The sequence below is a fragment of the Pseudomyrmex gracilis genome, unplaced genomic scaffold (genome assembly GCF_002006095.1).
Source record: "Pseudomyrmex gracilis isolate BER0280 unplaced genomic scaffold, ASM200609v1 scaffold_412, whole genome shotgun sequence".
Lineage (NCBI taxonomy): Eukaryota > Metazoa > Arthropoda > Insecta > Hymenoptera > Formicidae > Pseudomyrmex > Pseudomyrmex gracilis.
The window spans coordinates 12,854-31,097 of record NW_018020996.1 but is presented as its reverse complement, the minus strand read 5'-3'; the positions used below and the strand labels follow the sequence as shown (position 1 = coordinate 31,097).

Below are 18,244 nucleotides of genomic sequence, written 5' to 3'. Positions count from 1 at the left end.
ATATATATATATATGTGTATATATGTATATATATATAAATGTATCGTTTGACCCGTCATTTTGAAAGTATTGAAGTTGCTATTCCACACCGAGAGAGAGAGATATCTAAAATATTATTGTAAAGACGTTAACATTGATAATAATACTCGACTATTGAGATATGGTACAATACATTTATTAGATTTGTGCGACATTAATTTTCCATAACACAATAAGCTAACATCCAATCCAAAATCTGTTATCCAATGCATACAACATTGTGTTTTCTCATATGTGTTAAGCAGCTGAATCACGCGGATTTTGATTATGATTACATTGATACTGTATCTCTAGCAAATGAGAAACAAATAAATAACAAATACAATTTTATGAGTTTATCTTTCTTATTTTATTTCTCTAAAAATAACGACTTTTTATTTTGGCCGATAAAGTTTCAAGATTCTACAATTTCATATTTTTATATTTTACAATGGGTGTGATAAGTGCAAGGAATATCTTATAGTGTGTGTGAATGCGATTTTTAAACTATTTAAATTTAAATACTGTTTGGGATACGCGCCAAATGATTTGTAGTATCTCGTATTGTCGTTAGATGGCTCTTGGGAGAAATGTACAAAAATACAAAATACCTTAGAACTAAGGGTGCGTTCAGACAACTCAACGGTTGAGAGATTATCACTTACGATAGGAGTATTCTTCAAAATCTGCTAGCGGTTCCAAAAGTACGATCCAATCAGAAGTGATTATCTCTCAACCGTTGTGCAACTGAGTTGAGTTGTCTGAACGCACCCTATGGTTTGGTTTGGTGCATATATATTAGTTCACAGTCTATCTTTTTTATAATATAGATAAAAAAAAATAGACTGTGAACTAGTGCAGCCAAAGTATGGAAAAAGAACAGACCTTGGGTGCGTTCAAACAACTCAACGGTTGAGAGATCATCACTTATGATAGGACTATTCTTCAAAATCTGCTTGCGGTTCCAAAAGTACGATCCAATCAGAAGTGACTATCTCTCAACCGTTGTGCAACTGAGTTGAGTTGTCTGAACGCACCCTATACGTTCTAAGGCCTGTTCTACAATACAGTCGTAATTCGTAAGAAATTGACCAATCACAATCGATTATTCTTCTGTAATTGATCTGTGATTGGTCAATTTCTTACGACTCACGTCTGTATTGTAGAACAGGCCTAAGCAAAACACACACATAGATTGCGTTCCAATATTCACTGCCAGTTCACTGAAAATCTATAGCACATGTGACGTGAAGTATAGATTTTTCGCACCGGCAGTGAATGTCGGAACGCAGCAGTACACAAAGAATTGTTGTTTACTTTCAGCGCTAGTAGCGCGTGCAAACATACATTTGAGAGAGTTTAGTGGTTAGAATATTTTAGAGAAAACAATACACAGAAAATAAGGAAGTTTATTTAAATTAATGCTTAATTAATATTTTGATTTTTTTTTTTGTGCAAACTAATGGCATCCATAAACGAATTCGGTCCGGATTCCGGAGGTAGAGTGAAGGTAATAAAGTGAACGGTAACCTGTGTAATGCACATTTGACACCCTATATATATAACATAAAATTGACAAAACTTGAAATCAATTTTATCTCTTTTAATATTTATTTATTTATTAGGGACTTACTATTGTGAAACCTATAGTTTACGGTAACGTGGCGCGTTACTTCACCAAAAAAAGAGAAGAGGACGGTCACACTCACTCGTGGACCGTATATGTTAGACCTTATTACAACGAGGACATGTCCGCTTATGTGAAAAAAGTGCATTTTAAGTTGCACGAGAGTTATGCCAATCCAAATCGAATTGTATTTAAACCACCGTACGAATTACAAGAAACCGGCTGGGGAGAATTTGATATTGTTATCAAGATTTACTTTCACGATCCAAATGAACGTCCTGTGAGTAAATTACACGCTTTGTTTTGTGAAACAAAAAATTTATTTGCACAAATGTATATAGATATTTTAATGAAAATACAAAAATTAATTTTAGGTGACAATATATCACACGTTAAAATTGTTTCAATCCATACCCGAGATACAGTTGGGCAAAAAAAAATTAGTATCCGAATTTTATGAGGAAATAGTATTTCAAGATCCAACGGCGCTGATGCAACATTTGTTAAACTCTAGCAGGCTTCCGTCGCTCACCATCATGCAGCACAATACAGATTGTATGTGCGATAAAAATATCTCAAATAATTTAATAATAATAATATAACTAATTAATTGAATCGACTATGTGTATCTTGCAGTTGAAATGAAAAAGGAATCTACAATGAAAGCTATTATGGACGCGCGTAACAAAATAAGACTGGAAGTGAGAGATCTGAAAGAAAAATTAACTTTGGCGAAAGAAACTATTGCAAAATTCAAGGAAGAAATTTCAAAGATTTCCAAAGCCAGTGGAAGCTTAACCGTCACATAATGATGAACATTTTTGAAATTAGTCATTATTGAAATATCACGTATGTCATATTTTTTACAATTGACTTATTATTCCAATCTGCTGTGAGGAAATTAATTTTTATATTTATGTGTAAAAAGTGTATATAAATTTTATAAATATATATTAGTTTTATAAATATTGATACAAATGTATATAATAATGTTTGTATGCAAATTCTCGAACATGATTGTATATATTATATGTATAAAATAATTTGAGATTAATGGATTTTTTTTGTTCTCAAAATTAACACGTATCTTGTGTAAATAACCAAGGTTGGGTAAGTTAAATGTTTTTTTTATTTAAGTTAAGTTACAGTTAAAGGTCTTAAAAATTTTATTTAGTTAAGATATAAGTTAATCCATAATGAAATTAATTGATTAAAAGTTAAGTTAATAAAAAAAATAATTAACAAGTTAAAAGTTAAATTTTTTTTCATGATTTTAGTGTTTTAATCTTACAAATAATTACAAACATTTACAGTGTTTTAATCTTACATATAATAGAAAAAATAAATGTACACTTTATTTAGAAATATACTTTATATATTTTATTATAAATTATATTGCGTTGGATTTTACGACCAGCGTTTATTGGCTCAATTCTCGAACNCGTACGAATTTATTCGCATATAAAACGAATCATTCTGAGCTTTGTGATTGGTCGAATTTTTCGGCCTATAAACATGTAAATTTAATTATGATCATACGACGAGAAATATGTTCCGTTTTCTATGCAAACAAATAAAAAATCTTATGGCTATAGTAGATTCAAGAGAGTTGAAATAAAAAGTTTCTAGTTACCGATAAAATATAACTAAATAAAGTTAAAAGATAAGAGTCTAAAAATGTAACTAGATAAAGTTAAAATTATTTAACTTTTTAACTTTTTAACTTAACTTTTATCTTTTTAACTAGACACTACCCAACCTTGTAAATAACTAATCTAGTTTAACGGATAAAACCGATCTTAACTATGTAACGCTGTCCCATCGTTAAGAAACTTGTTTTATTCCTCTTATTAATTTATTGATAAGAAAATTTGTATACGATGCGTTTTCACGACAAGCATACGATATTTACGCAATAACAACAACAATCTTGCTTTACGTAAACATAAAACGTCAGCGAAAGAAAAAAGTTGACACGGACTACTATCAAGTAACGATAACATTATCAGCAGGAAAAAAAAATAAACGGGCAACGTTTTCTAATATTTATCGTCATATCAGTTTCGTGATAATATTAGTACATAAGATGAACTATATTTAGTTTTTTTTTCTCCAAAATTATTCGCACGCGTGTTTTAGAGATACGTTTACGTTTCTGTCTCTCTCTTTTGTATCTTAAAAGAATGACGCAATATGTATATTATTCCTCTGTAATCAGTTTTATAAAAACTTCGGAATTTTGATAATTTATCCATACTTGAGCGACTTCGTTAAGATAAGACTATCTTGTCAGCCAACATAGGCAATAGTGATCACGGTATTATATTGAATGATGTAAACTCCGCTGGAGTTTGAGAGTCGGCGCCGCCGACTCAGTATACAAAGTGCAGGACGACGCTGCACATCCGATAGAAACTTTGCGTTATTATTTATATATTCGTCGGAAACACAAGAGTGAAGAATTTTTTTTTTTTGTGAGAGAGAGAGATGAATGTGACATCAGACGCAATTATTAAAACAACGTAAGCGTTATTTTCTCTTTTTATAATTTACATATACTATACGTACGTTTTCCCAGATAGCCAACTGAGTGCAAGTTGTTGTTGGCAACTTGCCACAAATATTATGATCATATGTTTTCAGCAATGTAACAAAAGGGTGTGTCCTCTTTTCGGTATGTTCTTGCCACAGCAACAGTTTTCAAAATTATAATATACAGCAAGTTCCCGACAACTCATCGCCAATAAACTTTATATTATTTTAAATAATGGTACACAACCGCGGAGTCTTTGGTCCAGGAAGGAAGTGGACATTCAATATACCGTAAAAAAAACCACAGTGTATTTAGGGACGTTTCGATCATTTTTTTTTATTTTTTTTTAGTTTTAATTGTATTTGATTGTACTTAATTATAATTTTTTGTTATTTAACAGTGCTGAGAGAGGATGATCAACAATAAATGATCGAAACGTCCCTAAATACACTGTGGTTTTTTTTTACAGTATATTGAATGTCCACTTCCTTTCTGGACCAAAGGCTCCGCGGTTGTGTACCATTTGAATTTTCCATCGAGCCGTTTATTTAATTTTCTATTATTTTTCTCAACTTGTGAATAAAAATTATTGCTCATATATTGCTCGCATATTGCCGACTCGCTTGTCACAAACATTGGCTGCAACAATTGACTGATAATAAAACTCATCATATCGAGATACCGAATTGACAAAAACATTTTCGTTGCGTTAAATAAAAACAACACGCAACAGCAATTGGCGAGCAACTTAATCTATATACAAATGATTTGCTTTGTATTGAGTTTTCACATATTTGGCTACCTGGGTTCTATCACCGCAAGCTGCTCTTCCACGCGAACACATTCCTTGTGATTTGATTTCACTCTCTCTCTCTCTGCCCGACTTACACCCGGTGACACGTGACATCCACACCAGCCGGCTCTGCGTATTATATAACGATAGTCACAGTCACCTATAGAGCAAGTCATTCGCATCAGCAACGTAGAGCGTGCGAGATTTCAAGAGTCGGCGTTTCTTCAATCGCGATTTGGAACTTTATGTTTCCCGAACAATAGTGTTCGAAAGCGCGACAATTTTTGAATTACACAAACGGAATTGAAGATGAAGAATTTGTCAGAAATCGAGTTTTGGAGGCACAGATCCAGATATAGTATCAAAGCGTCTAATTTTTAATTTCGACCGACCTATTGATGGATCAAGAAATTTGAAGACGGATAGATATTTCACATAAAACAAACTCGCGCAAGTACAATATGATTCTTCATCGACAATTTCGCAAGAACTCAACAACCGAGTTGAAATAAAAAAGTTCACGACCACGTGAAAAGTGGAAGATCGCCATAGATTTGAAGAAATAAGTCGCACACGCTATTCTGATGAGTTCCAGGGATGCGAGTGTATGGTGAATTGAGAAAAAAAAAGAATTCGTAGGAAAAAATTCAGTTTGCGGGATTGACAACAAAATATATATATATAATAATAATTTATAAGCGATACGTGTGTGTTCTGTGCAAACTGTTGTTCGGCAAATAATTCGTGTTTTGCGTTCTTATCTCAGGCCGGGTGTGGAATTTGCCATCGGCGCGCTGGCGGCGGTTGGCGCCGGTTTCTTCACAAATCCCGTGGACGTGGTGAAGGTGCGACTGCAGTTGCAAGGAGAACTGGAGGCGCGGGGAACGTACAAGAGGATATACAAGAACACTCTTCACGCCGGTTATCTGATAGCCAAGCACGAAGGCGTCATCGCACTGCAGTCCGGACTGGTCCCCGCCTTGGCCTTTCAAGTTGTGCTCAACGGCATTCGATTGGGAGCGTACAAGTCGGCCCAGAGGTACGAGTTGATTGTCAACGAGCAAGGTAACACCGACGTTCTGCGAACGGTGATGGTATCCGGCACGGCCGGTTGCGTCGGCGCCGCGCTCGGCAGTCCGCTATATCTGGTAATTATCTCCACTGGTTTAATTTGGATATTTCTTCAGATCTCTTCAGAAGACCAGGCCACAAAGGCCTGGTTTATGCGGGCAAATAATAAGGCCTTGTTTTGGCCTTGTTTGTGCGGGTAATAACTGTTTAAAAGAAAATTATTCTCGCTCGTAATATAAAAATAAGTACTAAATTCAAGTAAGGTCACATAAACGAGTATAAATGGGTGTTAGGAAAAATATATATATATACATATAATATAATTATCAAATTACAACTCTACAATTAATAACTTATATAACAAACGTTTCAACTCTTAACTTGAGTCATCTTCAGTGTTAACAATATATGAAAAAATATAAATAGTAATATTTTTTCATATATTGTTAACACTGAAGATGACTCAAGTTAAGAGTTAAAACGTTTGTTATATAAGTTATTAATTGTAGTTGTAATTTGATAATTATATTATATATATATATATATATTTCCTAACACCCATTTATGCTCGTTTATGACCTTACTTGAATTTAGTACTTAATAACTGTTTAATTTATGCTGGAATTGGTACAGTTCAACTTATAGGATTTTCAATGCTTCTGTTAATAAAACAGAAATATTAAAATCTTAGGCCCGCATAAACCAGACCTAAAAAAAACATATCTTCGCTAAAAATGTTAATAAATATGTTAAGAGAGTACTGGATACCGACTATAGAGACCTGTAAACCGACGTTTTTATAATCAAAATTTCTTTATTTTTTAATTTTATTTACCGCACAACATTAAAAGCGCTTCTACAGAAGCAAATAAATATACAAAACTATATAACAATAAGTTTTTGAGCTTCTTAAATACTATAATATTGCTTTTATTCGGAGCAAAAAAACTTAATTAATATTAAAATGTTTATAAATTAGCAAGGTTGGGTAAGTTAAATTTTTTTTTTTAAGTTAAGTTACAGTTAAAGGTCTTAAAAATTTTATTTAGTTAAGATATAAGTTAATCCATAATGAAATTAATTGATTAAAAGTTAAGTAAATAAAAAAAATAATTAACAAGTTAAAAGTTAAATTTTTTTTCACGATTTTAGTGTTTTAGTCTTACAAATAATTACAAACACTTACAGTGTTTTAATCTTACATATAATGGAAAAAATAAATGTACACTTTATTTAGAAATATACTTTATATATTTTATTATAAATTATATTGCGTTGGATTTTACGACCAGCGTTTTTATTGGCTCAATTCTCGAACACGTACGAATTTATTCGCATATAAAACGAATCATTCTGAGCTTTGTGATTGGTCAAATTTTTCGGCCTATAAACATGTAAAATTAATTATGATCATACGACGAAATATGTTCCGTTTTGTATGCAAACAAATAAAAAATCTCATGGCTATAGTAGATTCAAGAGAGTTGAAATAAAAAGTTACTAGTTACCGATAAAATATAACTAAATAAAGTTAAAAGATAAGAGTCTAAAAATGTAACTAGATAAAGTTAAAATTATTTAACTTTTTAACTTTTTAACTTAACTTTTATCTTTTTAACTAGACACTACCCAACCTTGTAATTTAGAATATAGTGATAGTATTTATTTATATTTATTACTTCTTTACTACATGGCCAATTACTGTTGGGAGGCCAATAACTGTACTGTGTTTACCCCTATAATGCTTTTTTGAATTTTGTTTTTCATTCATAATGATAGTATATGGTATCAGATGTACATCATCACACTATGACGTTGTTCTCATCAATTAGATAGTCAAACCATAATCTGAATGTTTCATTAGACTATTTTTTTTTTTGTCGTACTTAGTGCGCTAACACGGTGTAAATATACATAAATGTACATAAGCTTACAAAGAATTCACACATACATAAATATATGGTGAGGTTGTTGAAGGAAACTGTGTAAGAAAAACTTGTTGTTGAAGTTTGACATTTCAAAGAGCTAGCGCACTGTCTTAGCGCAATTTACTTATTTCTAGAGAAGTTCGTTTTCAATTTTGATGCAGCAAATACGACTTAGAACGTGAAAAGAGAAACGTCGGTTTACAGCTCTCTATAGTCGGTATCCAGTATCCTCTTAATTAAATATAATCTTTGGCTACAAAATTGGTTTAATAAAGATAGAGAACATATCTAAATATATATCTGCCTAAAAATGTAGTTAATAATATGTTAAACGTTTTTCATGTGAATAAAACGACGTATTTGTCGAAAATTGTCCCCCAATAGGTCAAGACGCAATTACAAGCGCAATCCGCGAAATCTATCGCTGTGGGTTATCAGCGCGACTACGCGGGATCGTGGGACGCTTACAAGTCTCTCTGGAAGGAGGGCGGTATCGCGGCTCTCTATCGGGGATGGAATGCGAATTTGCCGCGCGTATTCGTCGGCTCGGCGACGCAGCTGACCACTTTCGGATTGGTCTCGGATTGGTTGCACTCGCTTGATGTAAGTTGTATTCAACATCAAAATAGAAAAGGGCCAATACACACAGGAGGGCAAAACACACAGGATGTTGGTGTGAATCAGCAAAATTTATTCAAGTGCCAAATCGTTTCGATCACAAGTTTTGATCTTCATCAGTGGCAACAAAATGAAAATTAAAAAATTAGGCAGCACATTTTGCTGATTCACACCAACATCCTGTGTTTTGCCACGTATTGGCCCTTTTCTAATTTGATCAATCTTTTCACGAGGTCTTGAAAACTTTTTGAATGTATTCAATATTTTTATACGCGCTTACTCTCTTTTTATCTAAAAACATTTGCTTTATCTAATATTGGTGTCTTCTCAGCTTTCTATAAAAAGTTTAAAGTTTCAATAATTTTTAAATATATATATATATAATGTTGTTGAAGATCAAAAGCTTAACATCAAAAGTTTCATTAACACTAGATTTACCAGACCAGTCATCTTGACCGGTCGCGCAATTTCAATTCAAAATTTTTACCGCATGTAACATTTGCTTCCCGAAATGATGTTGTGACTTTTGTAACTATAAATTCCCGAGTGCAAAAATAGTTAAACACGATCGACGGCGATACGACGGGGAGCGTTCATTCAATTTCTCTTAGATATTTCCAGACCGTCCGATACTGTTGACCTTCTTGGCCGCTGCGATTGGAGGAAGTTGCGTAGCCATTACCATGCAGCCGTTCGACGTTCTGGCAACGCGACTGTACAATCAACGTAAGTACAATATATCGCGCACCGTAAGTACAAACTTATATCTTAAAAGTGCTAGTGTGTCGGCGTGCAATTGTTGCAAAGGCCACGATGCTTAACGATCTATATCAACATTTTCTATAACCGAAGTACGAGAGTTACAGAGAGTTCGATATAAATGTTATTGCAATCTCATATGCGGTACTTAAATACTATAAGATTCTTATTTGCATCAAGCATTTTGTCGCGATGTGCGTTTGTCCAGGTGATAATGCAGCAGAACCTCGCTATCTCGAAAAACCTCTGTGTAAGACAACATTTTTTCTCCGTTCCCTTCCATTTCAGATTACCAAAAACTCTAATTCGAAACGTAAACTTCCTTTGCCTCGAATTTTTTTCAGAGACCCTTGTATATAAATTACCTTTGTAACTCAAATACCCGGGAAAAAATGGATTAAATCTAAATAGATCTGATTTAAATCTAACGAGATAAAAAAAAATGGAAAAATAGATCTAATTAGATCTAAATAGATGTAAAGTTGATCTAAACAGATATAAATAGATCTATGTAAATTTACACACTTTATTTATCAGTATATCTATTTTAGATCTATATAGTTGATTTACTCAGATTTATTATATTAGATCTAAGCGGATCTAAACAGAACTAAGCAGATCCGAATAGATCTAATACAGTAGATCTGAGTAGATCTAAAGTAGATCTGATGATAAATAAAGTGTAAATTTACATAGATTTACTTATATCTAATCAGTAGTTCGCTCGTGAAATTGTCAATTAAAATGAAAGGCCGATACGAGCAATAATTACAAGATGGACGTGTATAATCAATGGATTTATTAAAATGTCACAAACGTTTTGGTCCCAAGGATTGGACCTTCTTCAGTGTGAATGATACAAAGAAGGTCCAATCCTTGGGACCGAAACGTTTGTGACATTTTAATAAATCCATTGATTATACACGTCCATCTTGTAATTATTGCTCGTATCGGCCTTTCATTTTAAGTTACTTATATCTATTTAGATCTACTTTATATCTATTTAGATCTAATTTGGATCTGATTAGATCTAGTTTTCCATTTTTTTTATCTCGTTAGATTTAAGTTAGATCTATTTAGATTTGATCCATTTTTTCCCGGGTATAGGGTATAAAGACCCAATTACCGTCACCTGAATAACAAACTCTGGCGTTGGTGAATTTGTTTTTACCACTTATTTATCAAAAACATGTGTTTTTCTTTTTATCTGATATTATTCGATGTCTCTTGATATAAGAAACAAAATAATACCGCCTCTCAAAATCTCTATTTTTATTTATAAATTTAATAATTAAAAAAAGAACGATGCGAGAGCTATTACCGTCACTCCCTAAAATGAAAGAAATGAGACAAGAATGTTGAGTGCTGGATTTTTTTTGTTATATTAATTGCACTTAAAATTCTATGTTAGATTGTTTTCATGCATAACTTTTTAGGATTTATTTAATATTTTAAACAAAATAGCTTAGGGTGACAGCAATTGGGTTTTGACAATTCAAAGTGTGTTCCTCCACAAGTCAAAGTTCTGTTACCGCATCTTCTCTAAGGCCTGGTTTATGCGGGCAAATAAGGCCTTGTTTTGGCCTTGTTTATGCGGGTAATAACTGTTAATTTATTACTGGTACAATTGGTACATTTATTATTGATTAGGTACAGGCCGGAATTGGTAGTTCAACTATAGGATTTTCAATGCTTCTGTTATGCTTCTGTTAATAAACAGAAATATTAAAATCTTAGACCCGCATAAACCAGGCCTAACTCGAAGTGATCCGTAACGCAATGAAAAAAAAAACAAGTGACACAACCTGTACACTTAGCAAAATGCTTCCGCTTTGCTATTTGACTCAATTGTGTCGAGTCTGTTGTGTCACATATACGTTTCTTTATTTGCAATAAATTGTAATAAATATATCTATACAATAAAAAGATAGGGAGGAGGTTTATGTCTTTTTATTAAATCCTCGGAATAAAGAATTTTACTCAAACATCAGGCGTAGCTCGTTGAATTGTCTCGTCCCTATCTTTTTATTTAAACATACAACAAAAATTTAAACCATAGCACTAAACCTATAATTAAATATATCTACATTGTGTCTCTGTAAGTCAAATTATTTCTGGAGCCTCTACCAGTCGAGGAACGTGAACCCATATACATAGAACCTCTACAAGTCGAAGTTTCGTTTGCTCGAGTTCTATTACTCGAAAACTTCGATATATAAAAGACGAAAATCTCTGTAATTCGAATTTTATAATTTTTTCCTTTGCGATTCGAGTTACCGAGGTTTTACTGTATTATGCTAACCTGGTATGTGCGGAGACTATAAATATAATGCGGTGTATGCGCGTGATTATATAAATACGACTCTAATACTGACTCTATAAATATACATCCGTAGTCAAAAGACACTAGTTGAAAAGCTTTTGCGGTATATAATATAAAATATATATATCCAATTAGAGGACTTCAAACGTTGACGATAACATCATTAATAGAAGTAAAAAAGTCAAGTGAAGGCTCCAATAATATATAAACAAACTTAAGCAAGTAAATTGGCCAATGTGAGCCTAAACACAGTTAACAGTGTGTAAATGTTTTGCAAATAAAATTTATTCAAAAACGTTTGACGTTTCGTTCATCCCCGGATGGGATCATCTTCAGAAAAAAGAATACATAAAAAATCAAAAATAAATCAGAAAAGACATTAGTTAGTCTCATTATACAACTGTGAGAGAGATACAACACGTTTATTCGTTTTCTCGTGTACACACGTTCTCAACAACACGTTTGTAACTTACATCTTGCGAGTCAAATGTCTTTTCTGATTTATTTTGGATTTTTTATGTATTCTTTTTTCTGAAGATGATCCCATCCCCGGGGATCGAAACGTCAAACGCGTTTTTGAATAAATTTTATTTGCAAAACATTTACACACTGTTAACCGTGTTTAGGCTCACATTGGCCAATTTACTTGCTTAAGTTTGTTTATCATTGATAGATTTTTTCTCAAGGAGGTTTGGAACGTTTTTAAAATAATGACAAAAAGGTTTCGAAACTCGAGAATTTTTGTTCTTGGTTGTAAAATTAAAATTTTGCAAACTTTTTTTCAATATTTTGTTTCCATAGAAAATTCGGACAAAATTCGTTGTTGTTCAAAACTCGATAATTCCAGACGTGTATTCTTACGGAACTCAAATTTTAACAGACAAAAAAAAAGTAAGGTGAAGATGTGACACGGTTATTTGAAAAAAATTTGTACCAGTAGGTTAAAGAACTTAAGAATCACTGTGCGAAAGATAAAAAGACCTTTTCGTGAATTAAAAGACAAAAATAATTGTTGAAACACCAAAAACTGTGATTCTCAGAGTTAGAAAACGTGGCATCAGCTGGCGATTTTACTGTTCAGCAGAACAAACTGTTCTGCAGCAATTGTTGTGTCAAATGTAAATTTTACAAATGTCGATAAGGCGGATACTATCTGATTTCCTTTTTGCCTCTGATTGACACAGTCTCAAACCTTCTTAAAATAACATCGCAAATTTTAAATTTCAAATAAACATATATCATAAACATACGATAACGCAAATTTATCTCATTCATATGGATCATGTTTTTAAATAATTTTTTCTTTCGAATGTGTTGCGCAAATACAGAAACAGACGCGGCTGGAAAAGGCGCCCTGTACCGAGGACTCGGGGACGCGCTTATCAAAATATTTCGCACAGAAGGTCTGACCGGACTGTACAAAGGAACCTTTCCAACCTGGTTGAGGATAGCGCCACACACAGTTCTGTGTTTAGTGTTTTACGAGAAACTAGATCAACTTTACGATAGAATTAGATAGCTCTTTAAACATAAATTAATGTTATTTTCAAATCTTTTTGTATAAATTTCTATGTTTATTTGAAAAATAAGCATAGATACATATACCACACGCACACACGTAGCGAGAAACGAGAATTTTGTAAGATTTTTCAACACGTTTTTTGAACATCAATAAGCATTGCAGATCTGTATTTGGAATAAATTGATGTTACATTATATTGGCAGTGATTCCTCGATATAAAACTGTGATAGAAAATTTAGAATTATGTACGTATACTATATTTATATAAATGTAAAAATCTTAGCCGCGTGTGTACTTCGATCGTTCTTATGTGTACGACATTTAACAACATTCTACGCTATTATTTTCAATACTTGAAGATATAGCGTAAAATACAAACAATCGCATATATACAAAATTCGTAGAACACACCTGTTTTTCTTTCTTTCTCGTAATATCCCTAATAGCCAAGCTGATGTTTTGCAAAATCATGTAACTTAATGCCGAGCTGAAGTTTTCAACTAGTTGCTGTGTATTTGCTGAATACATGATGCGTAGTCATACGTAATCGACAACACGAAGGCAAATTTGAGACATTTTGTGTCAACGGATTCAGAGCAAACTAAAGAGCAACTATTGCTCGTTACGTTGTCAACAAAATGACTTTTATTTATAGAAAACTCTTTGCTTTATCATTCGTTTTCGGCAACATAAGAGCAACATGACGATAACAAAACAAGACACCGACGTCTGTACTTCTGTCGTATGGTTGGTAAAAACTGTTGACATATATTTTATTCTATCTTGTAGCCCATTAAATGTCGAAAACAAATGACCGTCTTTTAGAATAAGTAGACAAAAATAATTATATTTTAGCAAGGAACAAGTAGTCTTGCGGACTGAGTGCAGGGATTGCAAATATGGAAGGTCTCGAGTTCAAATCCCACCCATCACCTTAGGATGTTTTCCGGGTCCGGTACCTTTCATCGAGTTATAATCAGTTGATCGGCGAACTAAATCAGATCTCCAAAGATTAATTTGAGTGAAATCTNGAATTAATTAATTCCCCTTTCACAGAGCGATGTGTTATTGAATATATATTTGTCCGTTTTCGACATATTGTATTTTTGCTGAAATTTATGACACGTGTTGTTGGCAACTTGTTGTCATGTTGCTCTTTATGTTAGTGATAAACCGTTGACAGCAATTATACAGCAAGTTGTCGGCAACACATGTTGAATACGTGTCACGTCAAACCAAAGACAAATGCCTGACTCACCTTGTTCTAAATTTGCTGAAAACTCAAGCGTTTTGTTTTCGGCAACATGACAGCAAAAACACAGACAGGTGGCTATCAGGGATGTTTCACGTCACAAAAATCTATCAGATTATTTGACGTTCACGATAAATGAGTTATGAGCATTATCGCAGATTATCGCGTCGCAATGAAACGGGATGTATGATTTTTCATTATAAAAAACCGTATCAAAAGTACTTAGTTAACATGACGCGTTAATTTAGGTTTAGGCGGCAAGTGTTCTGTTTGGTCTTGATTTAAAGCCTCGGGTCATGAGTGACGCTACATCCGACGTGTTGCGACCTCGGGTCTCGGGCAAGTAGAGTCTGTAAACAACATAACAATATTTATTATAAAACAAACTCTTTTTATTAACCCTCTATGGGCCGAATTTTCCTTTGGTTTCTATCTGCAGACAACTTGCGAGGTATTTATTTTGACGTTTCAGGTTGACGGTGCTGCCAACCGTCATCAATATTGTTATTGGTTATTTCAGAAGCATTATATAATTAAGATACGTATACATCATCTTGTGAAAAAAAAAAAACTAAAACTATTTGGCAAAATGTGGATATATTAGCTTGTGACTTTTAAGTTACATTGGGCCAGGGACTTATATCGGTATGCAAAATACCGGAATTTTACCGATATTTTTGGGTAATACTATGAAAACCCTTATGCAAACCGAAATGCAGAAATACCGGTATATTTACCCATATTTACCGATAATTTTTTCGTGATTTTTTTAAAGTAATATCTTAAAACTATAAGTGTTGTCATTATGTTGATAACACTTTTTAATAATATAATGTTTATAAAAAACTGCCGCACAGAAACTTAATATTATTTAAATTACTATTATTTTTTTATATAATTAAGAACAGTAACAATAATTAATATAATTAAGAACAGTAACAAAATACACATAGACATATTTATCAATATCCAAATTTGTTAAAAATTTCACTTTACATTAGTCATGCTACGTAATAAAAGAAAGCATGAATAAACAGCTGCTTCAATTGGTTTATAAAAAAAAAGCGTCTTTATATTTTGTCGGTCTATAAGTCCAATAAGCGGTAGGAAGATTAATTATGCAACAAAAATTGCTTTAATTAACTTATCTAATTTTTAAGAATACCATTAGTAGGAATACCGAAATAATACCGGTATTTTATTACGGTTTTCGGTACATATCGGTTTTCGGTACTATAACGGTAACGGTATACAATCTCTAGTATAATACCGGTATTGAAAATCATACCGGTAATAAGTCCCTGCATTGGTGGGCCCGTAGAGGGTTAAAAACAATGCGCCAATAATTACGTACTGATTGATTTGCGCCACGATCAACGTGCATCCGGCAAAGACTAAGAAAACGTATGGGCCGAGTGCCGCGTGTAACGAAGGAAACATCATGCCGACCAAGAAGTTTCCGCCCCAATTGAACACGCTGCCAAGTGACATGGCGGCAGATCTGGGACCCACGTCGAATAATTCAGAACCGATGAAATACGGTATCGGGCCGAGACCGATACCGTAAAACACAACGTACGCCAACACCGCGATGGTGCAGACCCATTGCATGAATGGGACGATCTGTAAAAAAGTTTTTTACAATACAAATGTTCATTGTTCACGAACGTTGCAGTGGAAGGAAATTTGTGCACGCGTTAAAAAACGTCAATAAAAAAATTTTACACATATACAATAAATAAATGGACTTACAATTAGCGCGATGGAGATGGACAAGATGACGAGGCATCCTATGCAGAGGTAACAACTCAGAAACAACGCTTTTCTTCGGCTGAATGACGACATTATCATCACCGAAACGATTGCCATGATGATGTTGGCTAAGCCTGTGCCCAAAGTCGCATATTGAGCGGCGTTAATTCCAAGACCGACTTCGAAAATTGCGTTCGAGTAATAAAAAACCGCGTTAATTCCCGTGAGTTGCTGGCCAAATTGCATCAAACACACCAAAAACAGCGGCAATCTCACAACCGGATCGTTCAAAACACGCTTGATGTTCCACGTCTCACTTGTCGATCTTGTCGCGAGTTCGTGCTGCAAACTGGCGATTTCGTTTTGCAGGAGCATTATATCCATGTTGCGCAAACGACGGAGTTCTGAAAGATATCGGAAGAACTAAGAAATTAACGACAAGTAACAAAAACAAATGCGATCAAACAACAATCTGATATAACTTTTCGGAAAGAAATTCAAAGAGTTATTCGCGGAATTATATGCGCACCTTTGAGAGCCTTTCCTTGTTCTCCTCTGATTATGTACAAATACTTCGGACTTTCGGGCAGAACAAAAGTCAACAGGAATGCAACGGCGCACAATGGCGAAAACGAGGCTAAAAGAAAGTGCCAAGATTCCGGAGTGCCCAGAACAGTGTTGAGTCCGGCAATTTGTCCCATCAGCACGCCGCAGGTGATGCCCAATTGACACAAAACCCCAACGGAGCCGCGCAGTTTTAACGGCGCTATTTCCGTCATGTACATAGGAAGCAAAGAAGTGGCCAAACCGCCGGAAAGTCCTACAGAGAGATTCGAATTGAAAGTGACCCCAGGTTTGTGCAAAATGTGTTAAATATTTTATTTTTTCTAGACTTGCCAACAATCACTCGACCGATCAAGAAAAGCTCGACCGAGTTGGTCACTCGAACGAGCAGGAACAAAACAGCTCCCACGACACCGCAGATATTTCCGACGCGTAGCGCGACTTTTCGTCCGAATCTGTCGCTCAGCCAACTGGCGATCAGGGATCCAGACACACCGCCGAGTAGAAAAACCGATACTATGGCTGACCAGAGTATCTGAAGCCCGCGACCAGATAACTGTACGTTATATCTTTCCCTGACGCTATCGTTGCAGAAGGATATCATCAGCTGTAAGTGAAATATACAATCCACTGTGGTGAAAACAGTTAAAAAAAAAAAATTGTGCTCGATATCAGATTTTGTCTACGAACATAAGCAGGATTGTTCATGACGCCTATGTTGAATCCTGCAGGTAATGCCGATCCCAGGCAGCAAGTGGCACCGCCCAGCACCAGCAACGGGGTCCATCCTCCGGGGTCGGCATCGTGCACGTTGTTACTTTCCTATGAGAAAAAACATCACGTCGATCAATACACGTCACATATCACACGATGGAAGAGAGTTTTCTACTTCTATTTTGTCCCTTTTAAGCGAAAGGTGAATGGGTTCATTACGCATAACAAATATTTGTATCTGCGTAACAAAAAAAAAGAACATAACGCAACTCAGAGAATTTTTTGTTCTGATTCTCTTGCGAATAGTACAACTAGTGAGAATTGATATTTTTTGAATATATGTATGCGTTTCCTATACACATCTCTAGCAGTACAGTCGTATGACACAAATGTGTTTAATATGCGAATAAAAAGTTTTTATTAATATAAATCTGCGAATATATATGTATATAAAATGTTACTTGCAGCATCTATTGGCACGAATATTACTGTTATGGTGACATATGAAGATGAATTCTGATAATTTCATATCAAGACCAAATTGCACAGTGGAATTCTCTGATATCATCCGCTTTGCGTAACAACAAAATACATTGTTTAACGCATCGAAACGTAATTTGATTCGATTATATTAATATATAAACTACCTTTATTGGTAACAAAAATATTTAATTTTTTTGTTTGGATTATATTAATATATAAACTACCTTTATTAGTAAACTACCTCTATTGGTAACAAAAATATTTAATTTTTTTGTTTGGATTATATT

General features: G+C 34.0%; 2 protein-coding genes across 8 annotated transcripts in view; one reads left to right on the top strand and one right to left on the bottom strand.

Moving 5' to 3' along the window:
* The first annotated feature begins 1,321 nt into the window (after positions 1 to 1,321).
* LOC109860560 (YEATS domain-containing protein 4) lies at positions 1,322 to 13,388 on the top strand. Of its 5 annotated transcripts, none has more exons than XM_020439730.1 (5): positions 1,322 to 1,528; positions 1,644 to 1,925; positions 2,020 to 2,200; positions 2,282 to 2,494; positions 5,738 to 5,816. In XM_020439730.1, exons 1-4 carry the CDS (start codon positions 1,481 to 1,483, stop codon positions 2,452 to 2,454), a joined length of 684 nt encoding a protein of 227 aa, XP_020295319.1. In that variant the 5' UTR covers positions 1,322 to 1,480; the 3' UTR covers positions 2,455 to 2,494; positions 5,738 to 5,816. The 5 variants fall into 5 exon arrangements, with proteins under 5 accessions (XP_020295319.1, XP_020295317.1, XP_020295320.1 ...); XM_020439728.1 differs by lacking the exons at positions 1,322 to 1,528; positions 1,644 to 1,925; positions 2,020 to 2,200; positions 2,282 to 2,494 and adding exons at positions 3,436 to 4,167; positions 8,355 to 8,573; positions 9,200 to 9,314; positions 12,999 to 13,388 and having other exon boundaries at positions 5,738 to 6,119; XM_020439727.1 differs by lacking the exons at positions 1,322 to 1,528; positions 1,644 to 1,925; positions 2,020 to 2,200; positions 2,282 to 2,494 and adding exons at positions 4,694 to 5,606; positions 8,355 to 8,573; positions 9,200 to 9,314; positions 12,999 to 13,388 and having other exon boundaries at positions 5,738 to 6,119.
* A 1,055-nt stretch (positions 13,389 to 14,443) lies between these two features.
* LOC109860564 (solute carrier family 2, facilitated glucose transporter member 1-like) overlaps positions 14,444 to 18,244 on the bottom strand; it is a 12,386-nt gene continuing 8,585 nt past the window's right edge. For all 3 annotated transcript variants that reach the window (XM_020439742.1, XM_020439741.1, XM_020439743.1), the window contains 6 exons: positions 17,451 to 17,582; positions 17,094 to 17,367; positions 16,726 to 17,016; positions 16,197 to 16,600; positions 15,799 to 16,067; positions 14,444 to 14,794 (listed from right to left, as the gene is read on the bottom strand). In XM_020439742.1, coding sequence (XP_020295331.1) covers positions 14,695 to 14,794; positions 15,799 to 16,067; positions 16,197 to 16,600; positions 16,726 to 17,016; positions 17,094 to 17,367; positions 17,451 to 17,582 — 1,470 coding nt within the window. In that variant the 3' untranslated portion in view covers positions 14,444 to 14,694. The remainder of the gene's footprint in view (positions 14,795 to 15,798; positions 16,068 to 16,196; positions 16,601 to 16,725; positions 17,017 to 17,093; positions 17,368 to 17,450; positions 17,583 to 18,244) is intronic.

Excerpts from the sequence above, each read along its gene's own strand:
- LOC109860560 (XM_020439727.1), top strand. The coding sequence starts at position 5,569 with ATGCGAGTGTATGGTGAATTGAGAAAAAAAAAGAATTC. Across the intron at positions 8,574-9,199 it reads ATTGGTTGCACTCGCTTGAT|ATATTTCCAGACCGTCCGAT; the intron begins GTAAGTTGTATT and ends AATTTCTCTTAG. Across the intron at positions 9,315-12,998 it reads AACGCGACTGTACAATCAAC|AAACAGACGCGGCTGGAAAA; the intron begins GTAAGTACAATA and ends GCGCAAATACAG.